Raw genomic sequence first — 14271 nt, forward strand, 5'->3', positions numbered from 1 at the left:
CCCGGGCCCCGAAGACGTGGATGTCGATTAAGGCAGCCCCCCGCACCTCTCTGATTCAGAGGGGTTGGGTTAAATGCGGTAAGACACATGTCAGTTTAAGGCATTCAGTTGAACAACTGACTAGGTATCCCCCTTTCCCTTTCCCTTTCTATAGAGTGCTGAACTTGTATGAGAAACCCCCAGTTGTTATCACTATTTCTGCAGCCTATACTAGGACAGCTCTTAATTCCAAAACCACTTGTGTGCATTGCAGTAGGATATTGCTTTCATCTGGGGTTTTCCTTTGGTAATGGTCATTTTGAGTTACTGAGTGAAATGAAATACTTGATGTGCATTATTAATGTATTTGTACCCTGGTGCAGTGTTGTGGTTCCATAAATGAGAAGTGAACCAGGATCCATTTTAATACCACTAATGAGTTGGTAAAGCGGGGTCAAAAATTGGATTCCCTTCGTATTTTGATTTGCTTTACCTCCATTTTACTCCTCACACATACGTACAAGTGCACAGTATTGTCAAATTAGTACCACATTTATTTGATTGAACACCAATTCAGGTACTTTATTTCTGGACAATGTTGGAAGGGAATCCAATTTTCCTGGGAATGTAATAACAATAGTAATGTATGGGTGTCTGGGTTTGAGAGCGGCAGAGTTCAATATAGCATTTTTCCTCCTTCTAAAGCAAGCCATTACTACCTTACAAATGGTTCATTTCCAGCCCAGTGATAACTTTGCCCTTTTCCAAGATTCCCAGCAGATAACCTGCATCTCTTCTACAGCAGCCATCAGGTAAAATATTGCTTTGTTTGGACAGAATGCCTTTTCCTCTTTTATGTGTGCTCCCCCTTCTCTGAGAATAAGATCTCTTCACAAATACACAAAATGCACTCTAGCACAGACAGTTCTGCTGCTACTGTATTGCATTGGGTTTTTCTTACGTCTCATGCTTTAATTCTTTATTGTAACATCTAGAAATCCCTTTGGATCAATTGCAGTCATTCAACACTGTATCGTGCATCAGAACATTATTATTTTCCCAAAGATAACAACCTAGAGGTTTCCTTGGTGATCACGGACATTACATGGTAATAGACAGGCTGCACATATTCAATATTACAAAATGACTAAGGACAACACATTAGAAGATAGCCCACAATAATACATCAATATGTCACAACTTTCTCAATGATCACAGTCATCACACAGGTCCCAGTATAGACATAGATTACATTACGACAAGGTGTGATTTCCCTGCATCTCAGATCACTGACTGGACGGACCGATGACAGAATCACAGAATATCACATATCTACAAATAAACCTGTTTTAACACATTGAACTGAAGTGGAATTCTGTCAAATCATCAAAGAAAACGAAATACAAATTGTTACCACTTGAAACAGAACTACAAAATAGAGTTATTGATAACTGTGGGCTGACTTCCTTTTATAAAAGTTCACATTGTTACTAATAGCCTACAGTTCAATTGCCTACTGAATACTAGTACAAAGTCCCTGTATTCACAGTTCCTTCATTAGAGCATGATAGGATAGGATTAATAGGATGAAGTTGAATGTCCCTGTAGGGAAAAGTGTCTTATAAACACAGTACTGCTGTGTACAAAATAGATACTGTACACACTCAGCATTTCTACATACATTGCACGTTAACCCTGTCATACACATTGGGAGCATGACTGTCTGATGGGGGCACCACTTCCCACTGAGCTGAGAGAGAGCCCAGATTCATGGAACTAGGGCTGAGGGATGGGGCTCGGCTAGGGCTTCTGACTCAGTGCACAGCCACAGTGACAGGCAGCATGTTGTGTACTAGTAGGTCTCTGGAGGACTGAGACTGATGATTACACTCTGGGGCCAGTCTCAGACTCACACTACCGTCAGCCATGACAGAGTTCAACCTGAAGACCCGATTGTTCGGCCGGATGGCCACAATGAACTGCCTCTTAAAGGTCTCACTCAGCAAAATGTAGAGGTATGGGTTGACGCAGCTGTTAGCGTAACCCATGCTGATGGCAATGTTGTAGACATAGAGGAAGGCAAAGCTGGGCCTCTGAACCCCCAGGTGGGCCAGCTGCAGGATGTAGTACGGAGCCCAGCAGATGAAGAAGGCCAGGCATATAGCCACAGCCATACGGGTCACCTTACGTGTACGTACTCTCAAGCTGCGCTGGGGCAGGGGGGCCACTGTGGCAGACATGTTCTGAAGGATCTTGAAGAACACCACGCAGATGATGACCAGAGGCAGGGCGAAGGCCATCACAAACTGGTAGAGGGTAAACCAGTAGGTGTCAGTGGCTGGATTGGGCAGCAGGAGGGCACAGCCCACTGAGCCGTCCCCTCGGGGCATAAGGCCAGCATACATCCACACGGGAGTGATGGAGACCAGTGAGAGCACCCACACCAGACCCACCGCAGCCCCCGCCATGCAGGGTGTGCGCACATGGTTGAAGCGGATGGGATGGACCGTGGCCAGGTAGCGGTCCAGAGTCATGACGGTGAGGATGTAGGTGCTCACTATCTGGCTGTTGGAGTCCAAGGCGGTTATGACCGTGCACATGATGTCACCAAAGCACCAGGAACCGTTGCCCAGGAGCTGGTGGATGAGGAAGGGCATGCCCAGGAGGAAGAGGAGGTCCACTAAAGACAAGCTGAAGATGAAGATGTCCGGCACTGTCTGCTGGGCTCGGAACTTGGTCTTCTTCACAATGGTGTAGATGACAATGCAGTTGCCAATAATCCCAAAGAAACAGATGACACCGAAAATGCTGGGCATTAGGACGTTGTGGTAGGGCACATCATTTTCTGTAAGTATGACAGGAAAATTACATTCAGTCTCATGTTGCAGTGTCATTCAGACAGGTGTTCGCTTGCATACAGTAAGTCTTGATTTTTACTAACAGTATATTGTCACTCCTGGCTGCTACATCACAAAGATCAGAGACTCCAAACTAATCCTCAGAGATGGGAGCTGCCAACTCATGTGGTGCTAATATTCATTGCTAATTATAAACTGGGTGGTTCAAGCCCTGAATGCAGTTGTATATCAGATGGTATCCTAGGGGAATGACAGTACATGTATTTTTGCTGTTTTAATTAAGTTGGTAACCAGTTTAAAATAGCAATAAGGCACCTTGGGGGTTTGTAGTATTTGGCCATATACCACATCTCGGGCCTTGTTGTTTATTTAAACCACGCTTTTACATTTAATAATTTCATTCAAATGTAAAGTAAAAGTCATAGGACTAAATTCCCAGGATAACATTGAATTAATTAACATTGATTTTACATTATAACATTCATGCATGAAATCAGGAAAATCACAGGCTACCTACCTGCTGGACTTTCGGGTGAGTTATATGATGGGAGAGACGTCTGAGACCAGTTCTCATTCGATACATTTTCGAAGTCCATTTCGAAGTTAGACTAAGCTCAACAAATGGATGGGCTCTAAATGAAAAATCATGTGAAAACAGGCAAATAACGTAGGCCTAATTACCATCAGAGTAGACTATAGAAATAAATATTCTGCCATCAGTAGGCTATACTATTGTTGTGCTGCTTGGCTACTGTCAATAAAACCCACTTCGTGCTCAAATAGATGCTGTCGAATAGTGAAATGTATTATTCCATAGTAGCAAGAATTGTTGTAATGACATCAAAATATATTCGGGAAATTCCTTCTCCTCATCACAGTCTCAAAAATATAAAGGTGAAACATTTGTAACTACTCAACATTCTTTACAACCCGAATTGTAAACATCTTAGACCCAAAGAAAGGCACGGGCGCCCTTGTCTATGCTGTGCATTGTAATTATTGGTGATGAACCAGGCTCCAATTATTCTAGTACATCAATTAATCAATCAATCAAAGTAATTCAGTGGAGACGGGGTGAATTTGTACACACTGACCTTTTACTGCTTCTATTTCTGTAGCCTCTCCTCAAAATCCAATTGGTCTTCTTCTATCTTTACACCAGTAGTGTTGCTAATCAAAGCACTCCCTCACACAAGAATACTTCTTGAAAGAGAGCCTGTGAGGTTTACAGTGATGTGCCTTGCCAACATTTCATATGGTGGCTTCGCATCCTGCCTTATATGGCAGAGAAAAAGAGGAGGGGTACATAGAGACACGTAGTGACAACTGATTTTGCATCGTAGCAATAATAGGCTATGTGTGATACCAGTTTGTAAGTGCCTAGGTGCACAAGTAACACAGTGCCACTGTCAATATTGATGCCCGTTTGTGATGGCACTGTTTGTTGGATTGACAACAACTAAGAACAAAAAACGTGCCACAAGGATAGGGGGACATTGACAATCCTTCGAAATGTAGCTATTTGTATTCCAATCATTAATTTCATTGCCTTTCGTCCCTTGACACCAGGGTGTAAGCATTATTATTTTGTGTGTAGACCGTAGTGGAAACCATTTGCCACTAGGTGACGCACTTTCCTATGTTTTCACCATCTAACTAGCTATGTAAAATAAATGTGTTTTAAATAGTACAACAACACTTTAATCTATATTGCCTATTGCTGCATCAGGCATAACAAAGTTATGTGACAGACAGAGATGCATATATTTTCGCTGTACTTGAATTTGTTTTTAAAAGAGCAATGCAACCACAGAGCTTTATGCAGCTAGCTATTAGGTGAAAGTATCGCGATAGACGGTCCAGTGGCTCGCAGACGAGACCTATGGGCCGGTCAGACACTCTGCTCACAGCGCGAGGCAGGAGCCGAAGCAGCAGCAGCACCCAAAGCATCTGGAAGGAAGCGGAAATAAACGTCGCTGGCTAGTTCGAGTTTAAGCAAAAACAGACGGATTTTGTACATTTACCTCCACTAACAAAACTATAAAGTGTGGATTCTAAACAATAAGGACATTTGATCAAGCAAGAAGTTTACATTTCACAGGTTAACTGGCGGGTGAGTTTTTGTCTCGTTTTACTGAATACTAAGCCAAGGCTAGCCAGCCAGCTACAGTACCCGTTAGCATACGAAAGTATTTTCTTCGTTTTTTGCTTTGGTTAGCTATAGTACAGTAGCTAGCTAATAGGCCTACCTGCTTTCTATGCAGTCTTTCCTAGGAACGACGAATTCACATGCATAACTGCACACAAACATTTTAACCTGGATATTAAACAAATAACTGTTAGCTAAATAGGTTGGTGTCTTTTACTTGTTTGTTGTTACTAGTAGCTAGGTAAATAGCCGGCTAGCTTTTTCGTTTTGGTTAGTTGCTAGCTAACGTTAGCTTCCGCTTTCACATGTCTAGCGTTTGAACTGTCTCATAGCTCTAATTCAAAACAGCTGTAAACGGTGTTTCACAGTACAACCAACATAAGAGAATTTAGCGCACATGTAGTAGAATTGGCTATATCACTGGCCCTAATGTGGGTACCTAACGTTAGTTAACTGACTTTCCTACAAGTGGAAGCTGTGTCACAGATAGAAACAAACTGATAACGAGAGTTACCAGAAAGCCTCCCAATAACGTTAATGGTCAAATAATAACCTAGAAAGATGTTGTTCACCAACTAGCTAGTTAGTCACTTAATATATAGTAAGCCTGGGCTACTACGTAGCGGAAAGTATCGAATTGATGCAGAAATTGTATATTCCAGTGCGGGTTTTGATTGTTGTGTGTGTGTAACAAGCAGGCTAGTAAAGGTTTAGTAAACAACGAATCTAATTAGAGGGCTAGTAAACCACTTCGCATGAGGAATGTTGCACTACAACAGGTACAGCTACAGACTTTAGCGCTCCCCCATTCCTTAACCCAACAATGGCCTGTCAATTGTCAAATCTTGGCCAACCACTAGTGTGGATTTAATTCTGACATTGGTACAGTTAGTTTTGCATTGCCAGGTGCTCCAGGTGGGTTGAGATTTCATTTAGGACCAATGGAATGGTCTAAAATTAATATCCTCCGTCCACCCGGGGCACCTGCCATGCAAAACGAGCTCCACAAAACCATCTCAATTTCAGTCCCATCATCATACAGTGGTCGACCAACACAACACCCAGACGTAAACAGGGATGCTAGATATTAATTTGTGGCATGTTTCTCCCTTTTTTGCAGATACCTTCTGTGAGCTTTATGTGAGGATCCATCCCTAAAGGAACGGGTCATAGACGGGAGGAGCGACTCGGAGCAAGCAACCGATCACGGAATTCTTGAACAGTTATTTTTTTTATACTGAAGTTACTGGTCTCCACACATCAACGACAGGGAATAAAACAGCATTCACCCTCACAAGTACCATAAACCCACGGTTATACACAGTTATCCAACAATCCGTACCATGGAGGCCGTTGCCAAATACGATTTCAAAGCCACTGCTGACGACGAGTTAAGTTTTAAACGTGGGGAAGTTCTAAAGGTAGGATGAGTGCATTTTTTGTCTTCAAATTATTTAATTGCAAGGCTTGGTAACTGCTAGTTATCTGCTTTAAAGGATTGTATAATTCACCTGATCGAAGGTTGTTAATCTACTTATATTTTTAGCGGCACATCAAATTGGTTTTCTGTGATCATATGCCCCTCCACTGTCAAGAAAAAATACATTTGAATTACACAAACATGTTTTTCTATTGCAAACCAGCTACAATAAAATGTTTATCATGGAAAATATCAAAGACCTTCTCACCCCACGTCTAGTAAATAACAGCAACACGACAGTTTATTTGTTGCCTTCTGCAATGTTCCTCTTTGCACTTTCTTTCCTCAGCCCTTTCTTCACACACAGTATAGTATCGGTATCTTAAGCTACACCTTATTCAATGAATAAGACAACATCACAGTACGCTCAATACAAGCTTTAGGCCTAGTAGAGTGATAGGGCTCCACACTGGGAACACAAGGCCTTTGCGGATGGGTTTATTTCACGGTATTGAAATGCCAATCCTTCAACTTCGCTAATCTGACACAACCTGGGGCCAATGTATCACTTCAGACAGCCATCCTACTCAAAGCCTCACTTTCATGCTCCCTGAAAAGAGCTCAGTCCATTTTCAGAGCTTGATCATCATGGGACTTCAAGATATTAGGAGAAAAAAATTATATACAAGTGCTCTGGGATTTAAATGTAATCATCATAATCCCTCTGAATGTCAATGGGTTTTAGGTAAAGAGGGGGTAAATTTACCGCCCAAGCACACCAGCCATCATATGTTTTATCTGATTTACGTTTCAAACGATTGTGTGTGTGTGGCAAATGGAGCTAAACCTCTCTCTTGCTAGCAACTACATGTTTGTAAGATTCTGTACACTTTAAATCCTTTGAACTACTCCGTACACCCCATGCACTACTACTCCGTATGCCTCATGCACTATTTTTGTATTAATGTCATGGATGAATGTCAACAGATGTTTTCTGTGGGACACTTGATGAACATAACACACCAGTGCAAACCGTCCCTGTTCTTACACCATAATAGCGGTGTGTGTTGACAGGCAACAGGTACCCACCCGCCTCTCATGCAGTTGGAGAGGACACTGCTGTTGAAACAGTATCAGTAGTCATCTCCCACTTATTTTAAAAACCCACCCAGTCTCTTCAACATGAGTCACATTCAGAAACAACAAAGAGTTATACCGTACTGTGAAATGCTTACCTACAAGCACTTAAATTAACCTACAATGCAGTTCAATAAATAGTTGAGAAAATATTTACTAAATAAACTAAAGGGAAACATTAAATGAAAAGTATCCCAATAAGATAACTATGAGGCTATATACAAGGGTGGTGTCAATGTAAATTGTCTGGGTGGCCATTTTGATTAATTGTTCAGCAGTCTTATGGCTTGAGGGTAGAAGCTGTTAAGGAGCCTTTTGGACCTAAACTTGATGTTCCTGTACCTCTTGCCGTGCGGTAGCAGAGAGAACAGTCTTTGACTTGGGTGACTGGAGTCTTTGACTATTTTTTATGCCTTCCTCTGACATGCCTAGTATTTAGGGCCTGAATGGCAGGGGGCTTGGCCCCAGTGATGTACTGAGCCATATGCTGTACCCTCTGTAGTTTTAGGACAGGTCCTGGGGTTACAAGGAGTAGGCTAGCCAGAGATATACTCCCGTCCCTCCTAGCCTCCAATGCCAGCGTGGTGCTGGGCCCCTGTGATCGGGCAGCACCGAGCTCTGCATAAATATTAATCAGACAGCGAGGGTGAGGCGACGAGCAGCTTGATGGCAGAACGCAAAGCCTGCAGCACAGCGATACTCTAAAATTCCTGTAGGAGTTGCGTAAGCCACAGGCTAGACCGCCATGCGCCCACATGGCCTCGGCACCATCATCGACAAATCAGAGAAAGATCCGTGGAATACTGGTGTGAGCGAAGTAACATAATTAATTTTGATTGCATGGGTATCTAAAAACCATGTACTTGAAAGGTTCTCCCCCGTACGGTTTAATTTCAGCACTCATCTAAGTACTAACTTTGTAATAAGTAGGTCCTGCCATATGAGAACAAGTCTCATTATATCTGTTGTAGAAATGTTTAAATGGCCTTGTCCATTCTGCCTCCCTTCATCCAGCCCTTCGTATGTGTCAGTAAGATCTTGAGGAGTTCTCTCATGTCTCTTGAATATTGCTACTTATAAATATGAAAAGGATTGTATGCAGACTAGGTGCAGTCAATTTTTCTTTTTAGTCTGGGAATATATGAATTCATTTTGGCCTGTTTTTTTTGTTGTCTTCGTACGTGGTTCGCTATGGGGTTTTGAAGAGGCCTTATCTCACCAGGGGGCTCTTGGGGAGAGAGGGCATAGAAAGTAGAGCTACTTATTAGAGGGTTCTTATTATCAGAAGAAGAAACAAGTGATCTAATTTTTCACAACCAGAATCGTTAGTGTTACTCTGAAAGAAGTTAACTTCTAGAAGTAGACAGCACGCTACCCAGAGTGAAATGTTTGTTGATTGGGCGATTCAGACAGTCTGCTTTTTACCCTTCCAAATCCATTTTTAGCACTTGATCACATCAGATCCTCAACACGGAGAAGGACATTGTCAGCCTGTCTACCTTGCAGAGGCATGAGTTTGAATGTGAAAGGAGTATGCACTACCAGAGCATGGGAAGGTCTAGGGTCCATTGTCCTAGAGAATCTCTTTAAGTGCATTTGGCTAGCCCCTCCTCCTGCTCTGTCCCTGGAACCTTGCATGTCATAATCCTTTCTCTGTGCTGCTTTTGTTCTTTGGCTGACATGTTTTGTCTTCAATTTCTAGGAATCACCAGGGGGTCCTCAGTAGAATGATTGGTGCTTCTCACTTACGGGTGAATCCCTTTTTGAATTCAGTCACTTTGACAGCATCCCTTTTTATTTAAACAACATTTTCCATACATGTTTGCCCATTTTACACACCCCACCATGAGACATCCATATCTTCATTACTGGAAAAGATAAGCAGTTGAGTTTGATATCATTTAAAATCTCCAGGGGTGCCGTACTACTGACTGACCCTGTAAAACAACACATTTCACTACACCTGTCCAACCCTATAAACAAACTATTTTACAATAAATAAATAAAATAATACTAAATATAAATGCAACAATTTTTTGGATTTTACTGAGTCACAGTTCCTAAGGAAACCACTCAATTGAAATAAATAAATTAGGCCCTAATCTACGGATTTCACATGACTGGGAATACAGATATGCATCAGTTGGACACCTTAAAAAAAGATAGGTGTAGGGCCTCCCGGGTGGCGCAGTGGTCTGCATCGCAGTACCACCAGAGACTCTGGGTTCGCGCCCAGGCTCTGTTGCAGCCAGCCGCGACCGGGAGGTCCGTGGGGCGACACACAATTGGCCTAGCGTCGTCCGGGTTAGGGAGGGTTTGGCCGGTAGGGATATCCTTGTCTCGTCGCGCACCAGCGACTCCTGTGGCGGGCCGGGCGCTAACCAAGGTCGCCAGGTGCACGGTGTTTGCACGCTGTGTTAAGAAGCAGTGTGGCTTGGTTGGGTTGTGTTTCGGGGGACGCATGACTTTCGACCTTCGTCTCTCCCGAGCCCGTACGGGAGTTGTAGCGATGAGACAAGATAGTAATTACTAACAATTGGATACCACGAAATTGGGGAGAAAAGGGTCAAATAAAAAAAATGGTGTGGATCAGACCACCATTTCCCTGGTACACCATTGCAATTAATATTTTAACTTCTACCAAAAAGATGGCCGTTCTACCAAAAATGTGTTTTTAGATCATTGACATTTTGGTTTTAGCAAGTTTTTTGGGGGGGGCGTGTATTGGTGAGGTATACCTTTCATTGACTGCAATGCAAATGCCATTGCAGAGTTACTACATGTGCAATGCACATACGATAATGCCTAAAATTGTGTTTTCAGTTTTTGCCATCCGCCTAAACCTTGAAGGCAGCTTGGAGCAACCATTATTTGCTAAGACGGGTTTTTCTTCAGACCAATTGTTCCCCTGAGGTAAGGTAATCATCAAAGAGTAGTGAGCATAGCCGGATTATTACACTTAAAAATATTAATCATAGACTTTAAACCAACAGTTTGAAATCCAGGGGTTGTGTTCTGCCTTTTGGCAAGCTGCCGTTCGTTGTGACCGTTAGAGGTTGGCCGCTTTCTATTTGAGGAGTGTGGGATTTGTCCTTTTTAGGTCTGGCCTGCTCCCAAACTAGCAGGGCTGAGAGTCACTAGTTGCAAGGTAGATTTGGTCACATTTTAAATGGCCTGCTACATGGCTAGTGCTCAAGATGGGCCTTTTTTGTCTGCCTTATGTTTCAAACAGCAGTGTGATAATTTCTGTGTACAGAACAATCACTTCAGATAAAGTCTACTTATTGTATGACTGGTTCTACGGCACAGAAAGGAAATTAACACATAAATAGGCCTCGCGTGAATCTTAATCTCAACACCCCCAAATAGCCTGTTGCTTCCATTCAGTCTGGACATTTTGATATGTGGTAAAGCATCAGTCAGTTTATCATATCAGACAAAGCTGTCAGTGTGATATTTTAAAAATGGGAAAGGAAACTAGGTAGCTCAGCCATTCTGTTTCCAAGTCTGTGCAGTTTTATGCAAATTGTCAGGTTCACATACTGTAGAGTAGACTGAGTAGTCTTGTGATTGATGATTAATGAATCTATTCGAAGGTATTTATCATGATAATGTGTAACTTTCACCTCTTTAAAGCTTAGTATCTGTTTCTTCTGTCTACTGAATTATTAAACCCAGTTTAGTTTGCATGCAGGGTATTGCATTCAAAAATCTATCCAAGATTGAGTATCAGTGTCTGCGGCATGCTTTCCTCAACATCCATCTCCAGTACTGCCTGCTAGTGCCTAGCCTAAGCATATCTGCTTTTGAGACAAGGGGTCTCTCTCACGAGTGGATGGCCTGTGTTGAGGCTTTGTTATTCAAAGCCCCCAAAGTCGCCTTAAGTGCACCAGCATGGAGAGATCTGGTGTTTGTATTCTATTTTCTATCCCCCCTCCACCACACAGGAGCATCTGTTGAGCCCTTGTGTTTCACACAACGTATCGTCTCTGTGTCACCTCTCTCTCGGTGTGTCACTGTTAGTCTCTGGGTGGCTGAAGCCTAGACTGTAAGAGTCTCTGTCCTCTGAACAAGATTGTGAGTTGGCCCTCTCAAACCATAAACTGTGCTGTGATGTCAGTGCCTACAGTCTGGTGGTGTAGCTGATGAAAGAAATGCCTGTACATGTCAGTGATTGAAAAACTGTATGTCAATCACAGGATATCAACTGAAGGCTTCTTAAAGTCAAAATAGGATTCTTTAATCCAAACAGTTGCGAAGATGTTTAGCGACTAGCTGGTGCTACACAGCAATTTATTTCACCCTCATTTCCGCCTGCTTTTAGAAAAGACCCTTTACATAACTAGTTATCTAAAGCTCCACCATTGATGGGATGAAAGGGGTGGAATTGGAACGTAACATGCATTAATCGCCTCATGCTGCTGTGTAAGCCTTTTGTTGTGTTTCATAAACATGATGTACAGAAATATACAGAACATTTACAGAAATATAAGTCATTCTATAATCCAGATTCAGAAGATCGACTATGTGAAATCAAGATATCTTTAAACCTCTTTCCCTCAGTATTCAGTCAGTAGGTTTTGTGTGTGAATATGACAGCAGTCACTTTGGATTAAAAGTTTGCGTTACTGATTTCTCTCGCTAGAATGCAATGTCTGGTTGAATATTTAAGGTTCACTAAAGCCCATGCTATTTGTATTTCTTGGAGTAGAGCTGCTCATGATTTTTACATGTTTTCTGAAGGCCGTTATTGTCTAATTACGTGGTGCTCTTGGGAGTTTTTTTCCATTGCTCAAAGAGGGAAGTAAGACTTAAACTGGTTCTATTTCCACAAGAGCTGACAAAACGTCGGTGTTTTTACCATGATTGAGCTGTGGGAAAGTTTGGTGAAATTGGTCTGTGCATGCATTTTGTGTGTGAATGTATATGTAGCCTGTTTGTGTTCTCTTTTACATTACCCTTTCAATGTGTTTCATGTGTTTTCTGAGAGAGATTGTAAGAACACTGCTGACCTGAAATGACTTACATTTTTTTCCTTAATTATCCAAACCCTAACTCTTAACATAATTTAAACAAATTCTGAAATGAAATATCGGTTTGCAGGTCAGAAGTGTCCGCATAGTCTTTTCAGTATTTTCTGTGAGAGTGAGTGGTCATAGCCACTCATGTGGCCTGCCTTTGATTCTGACCACAGTGGGGACATGTGCAGTGTATGGTCCTGTTGTTTTCACATTGTGTTGAGCATTCAGGTTGCATTGTTCCTCGGCCTCTACCACTGACTCACACAGCTGATTGACCTGCCAGGGCTCCTCTAATTTGCAGCCCTGAGTCACACACAAATGTATCCCTCTTATTTGTTACACACACAGACTAAGCGGGCAATCACATTCTGACAGCAACAACGGCTGAAATGTTCCTACAAAAAATGACTTTTTTTCTACCCTTTTCTTTCCCGCTCTGTTTAGCTTACCTAGAGTTTTCTCAGGTGCATGATGGTAGTGTTGGCGCTGAATTATACTGTCCATATTAGGCTAACTGTAATTGAAGAACATGTGCCTCATATAGACATCTTTGTGTGTGTGTGTGGTGTTGCACATTGTTTTTTTTCAGCTTATCAATAAATGCCGTACACAACAGAGCTGTACTCCTACCTTCCTGTTTTTATTAAACATACATTTTTAAGCTGTTAGATATTTCTGAGTTTCTGTAGTTTCTTTACATCTCAACCTAAATAGTGAAGTGTTAATAGAATAATCTTAGCACACACTAAAATGTACGTAGCTAATATGAAAAATATCTGGTTAATTTTTTCCTCACATTGTGCTGATTGACTTAGTTTCACAGTGTGTCATGTGAGTTTGCATCAGCGTTAAAAAGGGGAAGGAACTCATTTTAGTTTTGGGGGGTTTCAAAAAATTATCTTTTGGGTTAGGCTCACTGCCTCTGACAATAGAACCCTATTCTTTATGCTCTTGGCTAGTTCTCCTTTGAGAAGCATGAATGCAGCCAGTGCTTTTTCAGATCTATTTGTACAGCAAAAGACAGCCCTCTATTTGAGAACCAGAGTGCCATTATAATGCTGCCAATGCCATATTGTAGAAGCAGTGAGCTGTAAATCTCCTTTTTTATCTGCCCTAGATGTTTTTCCTATGGGCACCTCAAGTCAGTCATGCCATATGGCAGGGCAGCCAATACCTCATCGCTATGCTCTTCTATCACAACGGAAGCTAAGGCTACATGAGCCATGTTGCCAGATGCGTCCAGTCAGTGTATGCCATGTGAAATAAAAATGTTACTGATTTTTAAAGTCCTTTTATTGTTTTAGGCTATGCTTACTGTACATTTATTCACCCATCTCAAATCATCCACCATTACAAAAAAAACCTGAGGGGAATAGCCTAGTAGTGTTTAGGTTTGTGACTTGAGTAACTTGTTGTATCGTGTATTACATAGGAGCCTCATTTATAAAAGTTGTGTAATTTTCTGACAAGTCTGCGTGTGTACAAAAAATTGAGATTGATCAACTTGGCGCATGCCATACATTTTTTATTTTTTAGCCCTTTTCTCCCCAATTTCGTGGTATCCCATTGTCTCATCGCTGTAACTCCCACACAGACTCGGGAGAGGCGAAGGTCGAGAGCCGCGCGTCCTCCGAAACACAACACAACCCAACCAAGCCGCACTGCTTCTTGACACAATGCCCACTTAACCCGGAAGCCCGTCACACC

General features: G+C 42.1%; 2 protein-coding genes across 2 annotated transcripts in view; one reads left to right on the plus strand and one right to left on the minus strand.

Annotated features, from left to right (window-relative positions):
* Positions 1 to 930: 930 nt before the first annotated feature.
* mchr1b (melanin-concentrating hormone receptor 1b) lies at positions 931 to 3621 on the minus strand. The gene is made up of 2 exons (XM_021558233.3): positions 3355 to 3621; positions 931 to 2824 (listed from the first exon to the last, which is right to left on the minus strand). The coding sequence occupies exons 1-2, from the start codon at positions 3431 to 3433 to the stop codon at positions 1794 to 1796; spliced, it is 1110 nt and encodes a 369-aa protein (XP_021413908.1). The 5' UTR covers positions 3434 to 3621; the 3' UTR covers positions 931 to 1793.
* A 907-nt stretch (positions 3622 to 4528) lies between these two features.
* The window catches only part of LOC110486545 (growth factor receptor-bound protein 2), a 37998-nt gene continuing 28255 nt past the window's right edge, over positions 4529 to 14271 (plus strand). The window contains exons 1-2 of the mRNA XM_021558235.3: positions 4529 to 4950; positions 6107 to 6407. Coding sequence (XP_021413910.1) covers positions 6330 to 6407 — 78 coding nt within the window. The 5' untranslated portion in view covers positions 4529 to 4950; positions 6107 to 6329. The remainder of the gene's footprint in view (positions 4951 to 6106; positions 6408 to 14271) is intronic.

This window comes from Oncorhynchus mykiss, chromosome 13 (genome assembly GCF_057628025.1).
Source record: "Oncorhynchus mykiss isolate SJ-2025 chromosome 13, ASM5762802v1, whole genome shotgun sequence".
Classification (NCBI taxonomy): Eukaryota; Metazoa; Chordata; class Actinopteri; order Salmoniformes; family Salmonidae; genus Oncorhynchus; species Oncorhynchus mykiss.